At 39.8% G+C, this 19,342-nt stretch overlaps 1 protein-coding gene across 4 annotated transcripts in view; it reads right to left on the minus strand.

Annotated features, from left to right (window-relative positions):
• The window catches only part of arhgap28 (Rho GTPase activating protein 28), a 40,009-nt gene that overhangs the window by 16,081 nt on the left and 4,586 nt on the right, over nt 1–19,342 (minus strand). For 2 of the 4 annotated variants that reach the window (XM_017706833.2, XM_017706832.2), the window contains exons 2-4: nt 6,267–6,451; nt 5,735–5,955; nt 17–92 (exon numbers count right to left, since the gene is read on the minus strand). In XM_017706833.2, the coding sequence (XP_017562322.1) occupies nt 17–92; nt 5,735–5,955; nt 6,267–6,451 (482 nt within the window). Of the gene's footprint in view, nt 1–16; nt 93–5,734; nt 5,956–6,266; nt 6,452–11,849; nt 12,055–18,727; nt 18,842–19,342 lie in introns of those variants that run through there. The other 2 variants (XM_017706834.2, XM_017706835.2) reach the window with 2 other exon arrangements.

Here is a 19,342-nt window from a genome sequence, read left to right on the forward strand (position 1 = left end):
AAAACCAGCAACTGACCTTTAGGGGGCGTCCAGTGGGGTAGCTTTGGTGCAATCTGGCCATTTGAGGACACTGGGGGTGTGTGTTCAGCAGTCTGCAGGAATAACAATATACTAATCATGATTAAGCACTCCACAATACCACAAAATACATATTTAAGACAAGCTGCAAGTGATAAATATTAGGGATAAAATGTTTTGTTAATATGATGTGCAGATTTCTTAAATAACCTCATAAATCATCTATTGAACACATTTGTGCTAAATAGTTCAATGAGAGAGTAGCATTGTTAAACATAGCTGCCCTCATCTGTACAGTTTCTCGGTTCTAGCATCTACCATGACGATCACAGCCAATGCTTTCCATACATTACAACCATATAAGGGTACAAGCTTAGGGAAAGCAGTCATGGTGAGAACAGAAGGACAAAGAGGTCAAACAAAAGCCTCTCATTTCTCTCTTCAAAGCACTGAAAGACCACCCATTGGCCTCTTTTGTAAACCCTGTCTGAAAATAGCGCTGACCCAGGGGTTTAAATCATATATGCACTCTTTGGCCTTGAGGCACCCATCCAAACAGGGAATAAGCAGCCCTTCACAGCAAGGCGAGTGAGAAAAATAATTGTCAATCCGAGTCTGATTCAAAACACTCCATCGTCCTTGACCGCCCCCTTTAGTGCCATCAATAGCTATCGTGGCTAAATATTAAAAGTCGAATTTTCATAGATTCAAAATCTTGGCATAATTAAATTATTATGATGTAAACGGTCAGTCATTCAAAGTAGTTTGATGTGAAATGCATCATTCTGGAGAAACATGTGGAGTCAGATTTGTTCACAGCAGTGTTGATCGGAACCACACCTCTGACTAAAAAGTCGCTAAAAAGCCACCCCACAGAAAGCTTTCACATGAAATAAATATGAATACGCAGCCCGATGCCTGAGACATTTACATATGATTTACAATAGTTTTGAGATAAGTCTTAAGAAATAGTCTTGCCAAAAAATACATTCATGGTAAAGAGGTATATGAAAATAATCCCCAGAGAAAATGTACTTTTTTTGATTTACTACTATTTTACTATTGCCAACATCACATAAAAGCTTAAGACACAAGGACGTTTTTCAATAGTAAATTACATTAGGTGTGTTTCAAACATCACAACACCTTGTTCATCTCCACTTGAAGAAAAAACAAAACAAAACAAACAAAAAAAAAAACTTTGTTAAAGCTGCACTATGTAAGTTGTAGGGGTGTGGAGACCTCTCTGGTGCAAATGTGTAATAGCACAAACATAAGAACCATCTGATAGCATGTGAACTGATATATTGTACAATTAGAACTCAGTCAAAACTTGATGAACACATCTTCTGAAGATGTAAGTGAATTATCTACTGCTGTCATTATATCTTCATCAGCATAAAGTTGATTTTGCATTTGAGACCTAAGCATTGAGCTGGAACTTCCTTTTGAGCCTGTGTGTGATGTCAATATGTAAAGACATATGCAGTGACTGACTAACTTCAAAATGATTATTTCAGGCCTCACATGGTGACTCATAGCAGAGCATGCCCACCATAATCTAACCTGTTTTTTATCCTGACTCAGTAACACTACTTCTTTCAACTTTAACAATAATGTCTTATATAGTGCAGCTTACATTAATGACATTTCCCTACAATGCACCATTTCAAACCAAAACACTCTGAATGGCTTTGTTCATAACTTATAACCATTAAATTATGCAGACATTTTTGAAAAATTGAAGGAATTCCCCTTTAAAACAGAGCTACAGTGCAGTGCCAAGAAAACAAGCACTGCTGACCATGTGGAAGATTTTCTGCACATAACAGCGCCAGTGTAAAAAACATGACCACAGCAAAGAAGCAGGATTCACGTCATGACACCCGACCATGGTTTTTATTTCATAATCGTCATAACTTCCCACTGTAGTTCCTCCTGAACTTCACCTTCATTTCAGAGGAAAAGCCTACTAAGGCCTGACAACGTCTTGTGTAAAATAAACCACAGCATAGGAACCAAGTTAGGTATATCGGTGTACTGTTTCAGACCTGCATACAGAATAATCACAGTGTGTGTGTGTTCAAGGCAGCATGAGTCTCAGCTGCCAGTCCAGCTGGCTATGAATCATTGCTCAACACTTTGTGCCAACACACTGACACACATTCCCCCTCTCTCTAGGTCTCTCTCTCTCTCTCTCTCTCCCCCCCCAACACCATTTGTTGGCCAGATGACCACCACAACGATCCAGCATACTATATTTTTGGCTATATCTTATTGATGTAGTAGGACATTCAAGGACTAATATGTACACTGATATTATACAGATTCCCATGTATTTAGGAGCTCAAGCACTCATTTTGGTCAGTCCCTGGCAAACCAGACCCGTTAGTCATTCACACCACATGCTCTTAGTCACAGACTTACAATGTGGAGGTCTTGACAGTCTCCTTTATTTTATAGGCATTCAAGTATGTATTCCCACACACATTGCACATTATTCAGTCAGGACCTTCCTGCTGACAGCTTCATGCAGGCAACACTAAAGCTACAAAGATGTAGTGACCCGAGCTGGAATGTGATCAGTCTCTACTGTTAGTATCAGTCATTAGATCCAAACAAGGCAAAGACGTAAGTAGAGCTATAACTAAATAAATAAATAAAAACATTTTCAGGTCAGATGAAGAAGAAAAGAAAAAAAAAAAAAATCAGGTACGATTTTAGTAAAAAAAAAAAAAAAAAAAAACACAAGGGCATGCAAAGCATAGGCCCCTCCTCCTCAATATCCACTAGGCCAGTCACAATTACTACATAAGCATCTGTATCATCACAATTATTTGAGATTTCCCAATAATATTAAGCCTCAAACAAAAAGCAAACTGAGTATGGCGGGTTGAGGCGAACAAACGGAAATAAAAAGAAAGAAAGAAAGAAAAGGCATTCACTGAGACACACCATGAAACGTTTTCTTCTAATTCTAAAACTTCTAATTTGGTGCTCTAACACGCTTAGAGGGCAGCAAGAGTAATGTTGATTTGTAAGCAGTGTAGCCAATTCTATTGTTTTTAGCATGCATGCTAGCAGGAGTTCTTTTTTTGCTTATATGAAACTTATAAAAATGTTTTGCTTGTCTCTGCAGAAATATCTGTGTGAAAGTGTGTGCACACACCATGCGACAGAACTACTAGTGTTAGCTACACAAACTGTTAATCATAATTCTGTACCGATTACTAGTCAGTTAAGCGGTCAGGCTTGTGGCAGGACTACTGAACAATTTACTTGATAGAATAAACCTAAATTCCTAGTCTTGATCATTATTTGTCCAAGGCAAATCAGAGACTCTCAGAAGGGACAGAGGGGCGTATCAGCAATTCAGGTTTAGATTTCAACATGCTGTTTTGAATGTGGATTTTTAAAAATGTTATTATACTGCAGGGGTTGCACAGCTATTATTTTTACTAGTTGACTAGTTGTCATTACCACATTTAAAAAAAAAAGTGAGTCTGAGAAATATATTTTGGGCTGGTTCTAGCAGCAAATATACAGAAATACAGGTTTTTTTGGTTGTATTTGAGTGAGTCTCACCTACAGGCACTGTGCCCACAAAGGCACACAGGCTGTCTGATGAAAACTTCATGCTAAAATTACCATTTCACACCTCTTGGGAAGAATTTAATCTGGCTCTGGTCCAGGCACTGCCCACCACAACACAAACAACTGCTTATCAAACTAAATGCCAACAAACCTTTAGAACAAGGTTTACTCCTAGTTGCTTAATCAGAAAACATTTGTGATATCCAATTTTAAAAATGTTATTCCTGAGCTGTGTCTGAAACTGTTGGTAAGTAAGTGAAATATCCTCCAGGTTTATTTTCACTGCACATCATGTTAAATGTTCTGTGATTGGATGTTTTGCATGTCAATCAAATGACTCTTCCATTGCACAGCTCGCAAAACCTCTTCTGGCATACAAGCCTGTATTTCACTTGCAGTAATTGGTAATTGGTTTCATTTTGTAAAGTATTTCCACACTAATAAAAGTAATTTTTTTTCATTGAATTTAGTAGAAGCACGGATTCAATCCTGCCTGTTTACTGCAGTTTTGAAACACTGCTGTGTTTCAGGCACCATTCTCAACTAGAGATCTGCTGCTCTCATCACAGACTTGTGCCTTTTTTAGTCGAACACAAAGGAACAGAGTTTTTTTAAGTTTACATATAACTAAACATAACTAGTCACTACGACATTTACGACACGGCATTAGTGATGGCTAATTTAAACCTAGTTGGAGACTTCCTTATGCTGTTTTCCATTCTAGCCCTTCCACATTCCAGCTTCAGTCAATGAGGCAGATATGTTTTGAGATGAGTAGAGAGCAGCTGACCCAGCAGTGGGGGTGCAGAGCAGCGGCAGTCTCAGGCATGCTGAGGAGCCCCTCGCCTTTACCCTCACCCACACTAAACACAGCTGTCACTCATACCATCAAGCATGTGTCTAAACTGACACCGGAGCATCTCAGGCACCTCCAACTCAGACAGGGTCGGAACCAGGAGCTCTTCTATCTACCGCCTGCATTATCAGGTCACCAACAGCTGAGAGCATCGCATGTGGGGGCAGTAATGTTAAGAACCAACAAATCCTGAAGACATTCCGTCTTGCTCTAAACACTCAAAATAGTCAATGGCATACTGTTAACCTTGACAGCTTTGGAAAAAAAAGTATTTCAGAGAAATAATGTTTAAATAAAGGCCTTTTCACACAGAGTACAAATTTCCGATACATTCTGATAATGCAGGAAGAGGAAAAAAATGAAAATGGATTAACTTATCATTTATCTCTTAAGCACTACAACTAAAATTTGAGCACACTTGGAACAAACATTCTTCATCTTGTGCTAAGGCCCCCCCCCATGCTACGTAAAGCAACCTTGGGTTTGTGAAAGGCGCTATATAAATTTAACTTGTTATTATTATTATTATTATTATTATTATTATTATTATTATTATTATTATTACTACTATTAAAAGGTACTCATTGTCATTCCCAGCCTTTCAGCTATGATCGTCCACATAATTCCTTTAACCTTCACACAACAGAACAGCAAGCTTGCTCAGGTTAAAAGTTTTCATGCAGCATTGTAATCTTTCCTGTTTCTGACTAAATGTGAAACACAGCATTAACAGGAAGGTTCATTTTCAAAATGTGTGCTTTTTGTAAGAAAAAACAGGCTTATTGTATACAGGCCTTAATGAAATGTCGCTTCTAATTCTTTTGAAATGTCGCTTCTAATTCTTTTACTCTAAAGAAGTGGATCCAAGAATATCAAATCAGGGTCCAGTTCCTCAAAAGCATCTTAGTGTTAAGGTGATCTTATCTGATAGAGAGAGCATTCAGTGTAATGTTAGCTTGACCATTTAATAATCCTTTTTATGCCAAGATGTTTTTGGAAAATCCAGCCAAGTAACCCACCATACGCCATGTATGGGTAATAAATGCCCATCTAACACTATATTTATGTAACATGAGTGAAGATGTACAAATCCTTTTCAAATCAGATTTAAGCCACTTTCTTGTGTGGTTCTGGATTGGACACAAACCTCTATAAAGTTTACAATGCAATGAGACCACAATAAGAATCAATAAGAACGTGAAGCATCGAGGCAGACCAATCATATCTGGACAGAACTGTCTCCAGGCTTTTGTGCGTTCTACTCACCGAGGTGTCTGCGGTGGAGAAGACATCTCGGACGTGCCGAATGGGCTGCTTGTTCCTCTTGCGCATGGTCTGTGTGTAGTTGTCCAGACGTTTCTTCACCATGGCAGCCTGAGAGCGGGTGAGCGTGGAGAGGAGAGCCTCGGCAGGGCTGTCGGTCAAAGTTCCAGACACCAGCGTGGAGAGACCAGCTTCATGCAGCCATGCTTCCTCCAGCTCCACTTCTAAAAACAGGCAATTACACAAACACGGCAGTCAGAATGATGATTGCACTGAGGCAAGTCAACTACAGCTATTTTAAGCCATGTAATCACAGAGACAGACAGGCAAACCTGATTTTTTTTCAATGTCGATAAACATCTAAACACAAAAGAACAGTCTAAACACAGTGAATCTGGCCTTTTCTATTATAATTTGTACCCAAGTAATGTTCTAGCAATTTAGCATAAGTCTAAACATACAAACTAACCAAATGAATATGTGACACTGCTTTCAACACGAGCATGAGATCATCGAATAACTTGTCTCCACTCACCATCCATGCTGCTCCTCTCGATCATCTCCTCCTGGCCTCCTTGGCAATCCTCCTCGATGTTCCTCACCTCACTCCAGTAGTCTTCCATGGAGTCCTGCGAGTCTCGGGACATGGACCGCTCCGGAGGGGAGGGAGGCATTGCCCCTGTTGCACTCATCCTCGTTAAGACCCGATGCTGCACTTTCCTACCATAAACAAAAAAGTGTGAGGGTGCTTACTCAAACCCATCTGCCTTAAGCCTACTGAGGGGGAGTCACTAAATAAGAGGCATTGTGATATAACACAATGACAAGACTACATACCAGTGTGAATCACCATGGAGGTGTGAATGTAGGAGACCACATTAGTGTTACTGCAAAAAGAAGCATAAATGCAGCATCCATACACCCACGGTGATGCAGGCACAGAACTGGACTGGACTTGGTCGAGGCATACATTATTTCATCTCTCTGTTGTGCCTTAGCTGACTAGCCAGCAGCAGTGCAAATCTCTGAGCTTACAGTGATTTGGTTTGATCATGTTCTTTAGGAAATGTAATGTAAATTTGATGCATCATTAAATATCAAATTCCACCACAATTTGTTTTTGTATGATTCAGAATCATTAAAAAATAATTCAAGAAACTACAGACAATAAAAATCCTGCTTGTTATTAAGGGATTTTATTATTTTATTTTGAATGTGTACTTTATTATTTATTATTAGAATTATACCATCCAAAATTAATGCAGTTCAATAGCCTCTTTCATGCATTATGATGTATCGATATGTTTACAGCCTCATTAGCCAGCCATTATATCCATCTCTCTGCAGAAATGGACTCGGCATACTATAACAGGTGCCAGACATGATCTTATCTGGGGAAAACCATGAGAAATTCTGGGCTTAATGTAAATTGTAGGTGAGGTTTAGGATGAGACCAAACTGAATGTGGAATTTCTAAACCAATCCCATGTCTCGTGAAGGCAAAGCTCAAAGTAGAGGGTGATGATACGCTTGTCAACATTGTCAGATAGATAAAAGGCCTGCTCATCGTCTATGGACATATGTTAGCATGGCTGAAAAGTTCCACAAAACTCCAATTGATATGTAGATGTGCCACATGTGCATTTGCTAAGAGAAAACATATCACCTCTCACAAAACTAACACTTATTGGTCACAGTTTAAGCAGCTAGCTCTTTTTGATTATGTTGGCGACTGTACTCCAGATGTTAAAAGAGCACAAACTCATACCCTTGTTAGTTGCAATCCAGGACCAATAGATCAACAACTTGTTCACAGACGTGTTTTCTTCTTAAAAGATCACGTCTGGCCCCGCAAAACTAACTACAACCAGTCATACTGCAATGTTGATGGTAGCGGTTATCAAAAGGCACATTCTCTCCTCGTTCCCAAAGCCCAGCTCATGCAGGCCCACTGTTTGGCATTTTGCTGTTATAGTTCTCTAGTTACAAGAAGCCCCGGTCACATCACTGGACATTTCATTCTGTCCAAAATTCAGCAATGCTGAATGCTGCTTGGGATGTTATAAGGAGTGATAGGACATGGGACACTCAGAGCATCGTTTAAGCACATGGAGATTAAAGAGTCAGTGACACCACACAGACCTTCACTCTTATCTCTCAGAGCAGCTGTGAGACAGAGGTGAGAGGGAGGTGAAGAGGTGAACAGAGTAACCCCCACCACCCTTTCACTGTGGAATATCCTAGACAGGAGGTTCTCCCTCTTAAGCTCCATAACTAGGATCTTATGAGCCAGAAAGCAAAAACAATTACTGGGCCCTGCATACAATAATTATTTTTAATTATTAACAACTGCCCAGATAAATATCTTTACATAGCATTTTCTCAGATGACATTAGCTCAGTACTATGTATATTACAATATTGTTGTTTATTTACAATAAGAAATGATTCCAAACTTTTAAACTGTGTTTATGTATCATGTGATGCAAAACAGCCTAGGTATCAATGATGCCCATTCATGAAGTATGACAGCACCATAACCAGCTCAGTCACCTGTGGGTTAATATGATATTTCCTGATGGAGAGAAAGAGCCTGCAGTGGTAGCAGAGTGGTCAGGTGAGTACGGGAGGCTAAAGACTGTGTTCATAGTGCAACAGCTTAGTCCCTTTCCTTCTCAGCTCCATCCTTCTTTCTTCTCCTTATCCATTTTGCAAATGTTGTGAACACAAAACACAATGATGTAGGCTAGCTTAATGGCTAAGCTAGCTTCCCAGCTAGTTCTACTACATGTCTAGGATAATAAAAAAAAAAAAAAAAAGAAAACACACATTCATTGTGCATATACTGCGTATATGCTTTTAGCAGAGCATTCACGAGACTTGGGGTCACAGGGGCAGGAGGGGATTTTGTTCACATATTGTTGCTACACTGGAATTTTTTAATACTCCACAGTAATGAAGTGATTTGGTTAGTACTTGTCTTCAATATGCAGCTATAGCAATTACTAGGTTTCATTCACTGTTAGCCAAATTAGCATGTTTGGTCAAGCGGTTCCTTTAAAACTTTGGTATGGAGAACCAAGCCAAGATGAAGCACTGTTGGGCAAGGCAAGGTGGGTTCAATTTAGATTTGCAATTTCCTATTGAAATATTGATAAGGACAAACTAGCTGACAATGAACTGCTATCACTGTGTCTCTTGTTCGCTCTCTCAGTTTTCATTGCCCAGAAGCAAGGCAGGCCTCACTTAGAGGAAGTTATTGATCCTGTTCATGCAAGATGATTTATGTGTTAAGAGCAAAACTTCATTCTAATAGCCTCCAGATCCCCTAAGGGGCTTCTGCACTTAGCAACCAACAAATTCTATGAGTGCAGCGTAAACCTACACATACACCAAACAAAATGTCAATGCAAACATACATTCTCCGAACACCCTTCTAATCTCCAGCTACCTCTGGAATGTATTACAATGCACCAGATAATATTCTAGCTACAGAGTAAACTATGGAGCCTCCTCCATTGACAGAGTCAAACAGGTATGCCACGCTTGTTAAAAAATGGGTTTACAGCCCCATCAGTTAGTTTGTGTTTTTGAGGTTCCTCCTGCCAGACCAGCCTGGACCCAAAAGCATATTAGTGTCAAGTTTATCATAACTGGTAGAGAGTTCAGTGTTCTTTGTAGTAAAATGCTTTTGAGAAACTCCGTCCTGGCCTCATTTTGGAGAATTCCAAAAAAAAAAAAAAAAAAAAAAAAAAAAAAGGTCACCATGGTCCCATAAAATAGCAATCTTAGGACACTCCTAATGTCACTCTTAAAGAAATATCTTACACCTATGCAAGCAAAAGTGCCTCAAGAGATACAAGCCCTCACTTCTGCTTGTTATACCTGGGGTGTGCAGTCCTGCTTTTCCAAACTGATCTTAGAACCATGTTCTTAAATCACAAATGTGTCCTTAATGAGGGTACTAGAGAGGGGGTCAAGACTGTTACACAGCCAGAGCATTCATTCAGCTGCCGATGTGCTTACTAATGTAGACAGTCAAGAAAGCCTTGATTTATGTTCTTCAGAATGTACAATAAACAACTAATAAGTTACATCTAGACATACTGCACTTTTATCATCTTCTCCCACATGACACTGATGCATTGTATCCAAAAGATTATAAACACCTAATCATCTAATGTTTCTTCTGAAATCGAGGATATACAGTTTATCCCGTTTGCTGCAGTACCAGCCTCTACTCTTCTACACCCAAATAAGTGGTTCTTCAGTAAAGCCAATGGTTAGCCTATCTATCTACACACACACACACATACACACACACACACACACACACACAGACAGAGAGAGAGAGAGAGAAGAGAATGTTCTAATTGAGAATGGAAAATTTGTTGTACATAGTTCTTTATGACTCTGTGTAGCCCCAAAATAAGTTCTGTTTTTGTTAGAAGTTATTTATTTATTTATTTTTTACAGCATTAAGCAGACACTCTTTTCCAGAGCAACTTGCAATTTGATCAATTTACACAAGCAGGTGAAGGTAGGGTTAGGAGTCAAGGACTCTTATTGGCATAGTGTAGGATGCTTGCCCAGGCAGGGAACTGAACCCCAGTCTACAACACAGAAGGCAGAGGTCATACATTCTAAGTGTTGTCATACAGAACATTTTGCGGTGCTGTGTAGAACCATTTTTGCAAAAAGGTCCACTCTAACTCATCCCAAAGGTATTGGGCAATGCTCCATGACTCCAGAGAACACATTTTGAGTGCTCCACAGCCGAATGCAGTGAGGCTTTATACCCCTGTAGCTGATGCTTGGCACTGGGCACAGTGATTTTAGGCTCATGTGCTACTGCACCAGCACATCCAATGCTTTTCAATGGAGATTAGACAAGCTGTGTGTGCGCCCAACACCTGTGTCAGCAATGGGTGCACCTTACAGTGACCGAATATACATAGTGTACACATGGGTGGTATAGCATAGCAGGTAACAGAACTGCCCTCCACACAGCAGGCCAATGTTTGTTTCCTCACTCAGCCAGGAACCTACATCAGTAAGAGCCCTTGGGCAAGACTCCTCACAATATATATGCCTCCATCTATAACATGATTATAGTGTTTATTAAGTGTCTGCCAAATGGCAAAATGTAAATGTGTTATCACGTTAGCAAAATCTTTGGCAAACCTGCTCTCTGAGCACATACTGTACAATCAAATCAAGAAGGAATTCAGATGCATATCTAATCTCTTTCTCACTACAACACAACCATCAAACACAGAGGTATGATTCACTCAATGAAAACAAGCTCAGAGCCCGTTTGAGACTTAAGTCATTAAAAGTTCTCACAACCTGCAACAATGATGGGCATGTAGTATAGGAATGCATCATTTTGACATGTTCAGATTACAGAGATTAACACATATACTAAGGATATGTGTATAAGGATATGCTGCACCATCATAACATTTCTAACTCTTACATTTAGAAAACAAAAAACATCAGAGCACAATTGGCTGGTATTAACAACAGGCTGGTAGCTGAAGTGTTAGCTGTAGGTAGCACGGCTGCAGATGTGCAGGCAGGTGGTGTGAATGTGTGCCCCGTACAGCTGGGAATGCCTTCGTCCAACTGAACAAAAATGTGGGACAGCCTTACTGATCACAGAGCTCCATACTGACAGAATGAATAAGAACATGTACCACACTGATCTGAGAGTCAAATTTTGCAAGTATGGTTTTATTTGATTGGCTAAAACTCTGTGTAAAGTAATCACAGTAGATCGGGCAGACTGTTTTCAAATCACATCCAATAATGCACTTAGTATATTAACTATAATATGAAAATCTATAGTACACTGAACAATGTAACTGCAAAAATCCTAATAAAGTCACAGAAAAGAGAAACCATAACTGCCCAAAACACGAAAATGAACATAGTCAAAAAGAAAACACTGCAAGTAGCATCTGCAGCATATTAATCTAGCTTGTCTGCAGTAATTAATTGAAAGTAACTGATATCTTCAGTCCTAATGCTCCGCCAAAAAAAAAAAAAAACAAAAAACACTGTATCCGTTACAAACACAGACTCTGAGTAATGTTTAAGAGGAAAACACAGATTACCTTTCAGTGTCTCATCCAGCTGAGGTGGAGAAGAGGGGAGAGCGATAAAGCAATCGGCTGTGTTCCAAGATGTAGATCATGAAAACAAAGTCAGTTGACAAAAGACAGAAAGACAGTAGGACTCAGTGAAAGAGAGACAAAGAGAGAGAGAAAGAGACGAATAGAAATGACGAGGCTAAACGGACCCAATCTCAGGATTTCCTCCTGTGACGCCAGGAACTGTGTGTGTGCGCGTGTGTGTAAGAGTGCGTGTGTGTGTGTGTGTGTGTGTGTGTGTGTGTGTGTGTGTGTGTGTGTGTGTGTGTGTGTGTGTGTGTGTGTGTGAGTGTGTGTGTGTGTGCGCGCGTGTAACCTAAACTCATCTCCCCTCCCACATACCTCTCTCCATCTCTCCATCCCACTTCACAGGAGGCCAGCAACTTTCCAGCACACACACAGTCCTCTCCCTCCCTGCCCCCTCTGTCTTTCTCTCTCCTCTCTCTTTCACCCTACATCTTTCATTCTTTCTCTCTTGGTTTACTTCTCTACTTTGTCTTTTGTTCTCTCTCCATCTTTCTTTCGCTCTATTGCTTTTTTCTGACTTGCATTCTCTTCCCATCTTTCATTCTTTCTGTCTTTCATTCTCTCTTCCATTCTTTTTCAGACTTTCTTGCTCTCTTTCTGCCTTTGTCTCCAGCTCTCTCACCCTCTCCCTCACTTAATGTATTTCCTTATTTCATCCTCTTGTTCTCTACATCTTCTTTCTTGCTTTTCATTCTCTCTCTCTCTCTCTCTTCTTCCTCTCTCCATCTTCATTCTCCATAGGTCTTCCCTTTCATTTTGTTTCCTTAACACTTTCTGTCTTTCCCTCTTTCATTCTCCTTCTCTCCATCTTTTTTGCTCTTTCTGCTATTCATTCTCTCCCTTCTCTCTTCTCTCTTCTCTCTTCTCCAACCCACCCTCCTCTTTTGCCCCATCCTGTCCTGTTCCCTCTCTCTGGCTCTGAATGAAGCCTCTCCCTGCTTTAATCTTTGCACTCACTGTCGCTTCCTTTTAGAGGTCATTAAATGTCCATTGTCTTCCCTGTTTACATCCAGCTTTCTCCTAAAAACTACCATGCAGCGCAATGAAGCTGGAAGCTGATGTGTGGAGGTTTGAAACCTCTGGAGCTGCAGCAGTGAAATGAGCGTAAATTTAGAAAACCAGTCTCAGATGTGCACAAATCACCAAAACCATTCACATCACTGCTCGCTTTTATTTAAAACAAACATTTCGCAGAAATACCTGACCAACCACCCAGGGCCCCATATTCCATAACAAAGCTACATCTAGCCTTTAGAATATACTACTTAGTGAACCAGCACGATTTTTGTCAGGAAAAAGCACTTAAATATGCATACATACATACATACTTCTCCAATGAAAGATTAAAAAGTACCATATCCTGGTGCCACTTCATCACCACATACACTTAAGCTGAACATTCCCTGTGTAGTAAAGCAAGAAAAATCTGGATGGAATAAACAGACAGAATAAACAATTGACAAGAAGTCCTTGAAAAGGGACATGCTTCTTCTTGAGTAAACAGCAAGTTCACCTTTTGGCAACACCAAGTCCACAACAAACCTCGCTACGATGCAATGTAGGTCATTGATGAAGGAGGGCTAACTGCAAACATGTGGGGTGAGTGGGTCCCTGCAATGCTGCTTGAACCAGAGTAGAATGCTGAGGGTCCCTCAAAACGTCTTGACCCAATTCCTCCAGGAATGTCAACACAAGAGCCATGGTGCCAAGGCCACCATCCAAAAGCAACAGAACTACACAGAACCATCATTTTACACTTTTGTCATAGAGGAACTTTTCAAGCAACATTTCGGGCAGTCTCAAGCTCCTTCCCTTGCCTGGAAAACCTTTTGAAGTGCTTTGTCAACGTCTGTATGGCTTCTCACTGGCCATTTATTTAATTGACTAAAACCTTTTCCATCTTCTATATTGATTAAAATGGGCATCTACTTCAGTGCAGATAAAAATCAAAAGAGTGTGCCAAATTGCTGACCGCGGCACATCCCTGCAAGATTTGAAAATGTTGACTGTATGTTTGTGAAGTATTTCAGCTGTTTAGGGCAGCGCAAATGATATCAGCGGGTTGAGGTGATTTCACCAGAAAAGTATGTCAACCTCCCCCAATTAAACTTCAAGTCAAATCAGAAACATCTGGTTTCTAAAAATGCCTCAGAGAGAGCTTTAACCATACAGAATGTGCCAGGTTCTACTCAGTTTGAGAAGCAGGTTTTAGCAATGACCATCAATCATGACCAAAGCAGACCCAACTTGTTTCAGAGCACTGATGCACACTGATGAATATAATAGCCTAAAGAGTAATTCAAGGACTGCCAGGTGGAGAGAATCTCATATTAAAAAGGTGAGAGCAGTTTTGTACCAGTATAAAAGTGAACACTACTATGAGGTTGTCACACGTTATGGATTTTACCATATCATGGATACTGGCATACCGCAAATAGCCCTGCCCTAAAGACAATGTAAACATGAGCTCTAATCAGTGCAGACTGGCTGCACACAGTGACTATTCTTCGCAGTGTGCTGCCCACCACTAGAAATCATGAAGAAAATACCCTTATGCTGGTTTTTCACTCAGGACTAGCGGTGTAATGAATCTCTAAATCCACAGATGAGTTCAGACCTTGATTTTTGAGCCATACCTCAGTTAGGTTTTATTAGGTTACCACGATTTGGAACATTAAAGAGAAGAATAATAAAGAATATGGTATACAGCCTGCCCTAACTTTAAATTAAATTAATTTTGTTATATTAGTAATATAATGAGAGTTCAACAGGCTGTCTCAGCAGTGGTGGCAGCGTGTTGTGGTTGGGGACACGAGACTGTGGATGTTTGTATCACAGTTTCGGTCTCAGTTTCAGAATCATTACACCCCTACTCAGGACTGATGTCAAAACTAAAAAGGAAATGCTGCACTTGGCTGGTCATACTATGTCTCTCTATGCTGGCACAGAACAACAGTTTCATTTTTCACTCTTTGGTAGTACTCTGCTGGACAAAACAGATACATCAGCTCATAAAACCCACCCAAAAGGCACAGGCTGAATGTGCCAAACAAGGAGCAGAGAGGTAAACTTATCAAACGTGGAAGAGTGAACTGGCTTTGCGAGCCAGTACTTTAGAATTAAGAATGACTGAGGAGCTAAAAACAAGTAAAAAGTAAAAGGTCAGAGAGAACTGATAAAATAGAAGAAAATTATTATCGCAACAGTGTAAAATATGATAAAAACCACCATTCAAAAGTTTAGATGCCATGATCTGTTTAATAGGATTTCTTTTTGGTGCATTTCTCGTTTAAATAATCAATAAATAAATGATCATCTCAAAACTTTAAAACAGGAGGTGTGACCAACTAAACACACAGAGTCGGTCACCAATAAATTAGTAATAATTGTTAATTAACCAAATGTAACTGAATTAAAAGTAGATTCTTGTCCACATTATCATTAAAAAATAAGCAGAGAAATAAAATTTTCATTCTACTTGAATATATAACTGAGCAAATATCTCTAGTTACTACCCAACTCTTTCCACAAGTTCCTGTTAAAATAAACAATGCTGTTGGTTACAACTGCTCAGTAAGGAATAACACATCCACAAACAGTAAGTGTCTATAACTTCAAACTCAAGGAGTCGTTTGAAACTAGATGCATGGGCACAAATGCTTGCCCAGGTCAAGCCGTCGAGCAGCCCAAGCAACCCACATGACCTCAGCAACTGCAGACAAGTGGCTTTTATGGCAGTGGGGTGAGGGATTTGGGGGGAAATCACCCTCCTCTAATGTCAGACATGGCAGCTCCATGAGTGCTATATTTATTCAGCCTGGTCTGATATCCCTAAGACCAGCCTTGACTCATTAGGGCTCAGGCTCTAGTCACTGTGTCAGCACATTCTGATGCTTAAAAACGGTTTAGAGGCAGGGCATTAACAACAGGACACCCTACAAAACAGATCAATACAGCATTGTGAGTGAGGGAGGACTTCAGAAAGATTAATATCTCTGATATGACCAGCATACATCAGTTGGTCGGACTGGATTATGAAGATTCAGGCACGCAGCGCTGATGATTCAACATCACAGAGTCGGAAAAGTAATGACCAGCTGAGCGGTTCTGTGGATGTTTTGCTCGGACAATTCAGCACTCAGCTCCGTCATAAACAAGAATCGCTGTGGCTAATATGAGCAACAGTAGCCCACTGGTGACTAATGTGGGTTTTTTCTTTGCTGCTTTCGTGTGTTCTTGATTGTGTTTTGCCATGTTGGTCTCAAATCAGTTCATGTGATGTGAGATAAAAGCTGAAGTCAGAGCCAGCATAAAGACTTCTTTGTTGACCAGCCTGTCACAGTGAAATGCTTTATTGTTAACTGATAAAACTTCACAAAAACACTTCACCTAATCCTTGAATTTATTCAATCGCATATACTAAAAGAAGTCCAAATTTATTTTGTTTGACATTAAAGAGATGCCAAGCCGCAGGAGGTTTTGTGCGGTTTGTCACATTTGTTTCTGTATGGAGGTTAGGGAGCATCCTTGGCTACCATTGCAGACAGGAACTACACTACCCTGATACTTCCTGTTTTGGTTTTGGTTAAAGGAAAGACTAGAGTGTGACAGCCCAGCTATAAAATACACGCCGGCAAACAAACAGTCAGGATGATCATGAAATGTACCTTCAAACAAGATAAACTTGGCTGGATGACTGTATTTGGTAAAAGAAGCAGTAATATGGGTTTGATAACAGAACTGTTAAAAACAAGGATTTTTAAGGACCATAAACTAAGGGTGTTTTATGGGAGTTTTTACTAGACATCCATAGAGCAGCCATAGTTTATACATGGGTCAGACATTCATCTGCCATAAATGAGAAGTTTCTAGTGAGAAAATTTACAGAAACCTATACAAAACCTACTTTTTGAATGAAATACAAACACTAAACAGTAAAAGTACACTGGTCATCAAGACTGTATACACTGTATAATGATGATCATGGCAAAGATATTTTTTCAAAATAAACCTTAGATAAAAAAAAAAAAAAAAAAAAAAAAAAAAAAAAAAAAAACACACACAACAACTTAGAAACAGCTCTTCATATTTTTTTAATAATAAAAAATAAAAGGTCATACAATAAATAGCTCCCAAAAAAATCAAGCAAATCAATTTACAGTCAGATAGGCTTTGATTCAAACTAGGACATACAGTAAGTACTGGCATCAAAGCTTAGCTAATGTCTCTCCTATTATTTACAAACATTAAGCAATGAGACAGAAGTGTTATATTAGTCTATTAGTTGCGGTTGTGTTAAAGATGCTCATAACTCACTTATAAAGTAAAAGGCTGACTCTGGTGAATGGCGAAGTGATAAATATTAGATTGCTACTGCAAACTGACATACCATAAGGAACAGCAATAAATCAATCAGATTTTCAGGGCCAAACTCTGGACCACTTATTGTGGTGACCAGTTCTAGTTCCACAGAGACTTTTCACCAAAATCCATTCCTACCTAAAAATCTGTCTTAATACAAAAGTCTCAATAATATCACCTCTCGGTGTGATCAACTTCAAGCCAACCACAAGTATCATTTCACAAAATAAAAAAATAAAACAACTTTTTATTTCATTATTCACACCAGGACTTGTTGACATGTAACCACCGCATTCCTACATTTGCGCCTGCAATCCAGTTTACAGGTGACCATGATAATAGAAATGTGTATGTTAGAAGTGGCAGCACTGGAGTGAAATGGACGAAATTCAGATTCCAGAACAATTCTGACATTCCAGCACCAGCATTCACAGCCATTCCGTTGGACACAGTTCATATAATTTCATTAGTATTTAAAGTAAAAGTACTTGAGATTTTTCATATGTACCCACCCCGCCACCCCCCCCTCCACAGGCTTCCTAGTATAGATGCCAACTTCACACAAATTTACAATTCAAATTCCATTTCCCCCCAACACAGGTTGTTATTAATGTATGTAAAATGGTAGTGCCCCAGAAACCAGCCTATCACTCATGCCTGAAACAACAGAGCTGTTACCTGCACGCTCAGGATTTCTTGACAAAGTTATCAAGTGCCGAGTTAATGATTCATTAGGTAGTCTAAAAACAATGCACATTCCTAAGCCTGTCAAAAGGAAAGAACCTTTAGCCAAGCGGCTCCATAACCCCTGGTCATGCTTTGGGCTTTTCCAACATAGCCACAAAAAAGGAGAAGAAATCTTGGCCTTTCCTCTCCAGTTCCTTGCCCTCTGAGTAAGTTCTTAGTAAATGTCTAAAAAATTTCTCAGCCAAACTTCACGCAACACTGCCCATTCCTAGCTCAGCATGTGTATACTGTCTGCGATAAAAATCTGAGCGACGTGCCCGGCGAGCAAGCAATCCACAGATTTTAAAGTACAGCAAAGTAATGATTCACATCAACAGGCTGAATAACCCTCAGTCAAAATCTCAATACTTAGTATTACTATTTATTATTATTATTATTAAGGTTATAAATCAGATTTAATCCAGAGAGCTCACATTGCTTTTCTCCTTTAAAGGCAAACATAAATCCCAGTAATAAAAGTTTCAAACAATGTGAGTAATCCTAGCAGTTTGTTAATGGCTTTTTTCTTATCAGAAGGAAATCAATTAACTTCATGCAATAAACCAAAGTTAAACTGTCATGATCTCAGCTGATAGAGATTCAGTCAGTGTCCTTATCTACTCTACTCTAGTGAATGTGACCCACTAACCACACTTGCGAAACATGTAACACTGCTCCATGTGTGTTAAGAGGAACATCTGGGTGGAACAGTAATAAATAATGTTTACCTGTGCATGGTGGACTCTGTCTCCATATAAGAGCGCTGTAAACACCGATCTCCTCTTCTCATGGTTGTACCGTAAAGAACTGAGCAGGTTTCCAGTGAGCGCTCAGCTCTCTACCTGAAAGCTGCCACCCACTCTGGAATGTGGCTGAGCAGCGCTATGAAAAGCACCTGCCATAGGTATTTCCTCCTGCGTTTAACTTGCATGAGGTCATCGGACTCTGTGGCACATCACCCCTACCCAGACTAAGCTACTTATTTCACTTTATAGCTGTATGTTCTTTTGTCATGTTAATTATTAATAATGTCAGAATTCATTTCGGCATACAAATTCCACACAAGTATACTCCTTGCAATAAATCATCACTGCCAAACCTCAGAACTCACCATTTGACAAAGCTTTTACATTATGTTAACATTTCATCAAGACAGGAATAATAGAAATGCTCCAAAATGATGGCATAACTTAGTATATTAAAGCTAAGAATGTCCCCTTCTTTTCCCTTGAAGTAACCATTTTGAGCCAGGTACAGATTACTGACTGGCCAGTGGAGCCACTGCCCAGGGACCACTGACTGTCACAGGCCTTGAGGGGGTCCTGAGACCACAAGGCCTGCGG

The sequence above is a fragment of the Pygocentrus nattereri genome, chromosome 3, assembly GCF_015220715.1.
Source record: "Pygocentrus nattereri isolate fPygNat1 chromosome 3, fPygNat1.pri, whole genome shotgun sequence".
Taxonomy (NCBI): Eukaryota; Metazoa; Chordata; class Actinopteri; order Characiformes; family Serrasalmidae; genus Pygocentrus; species Pygocentrus nattereri.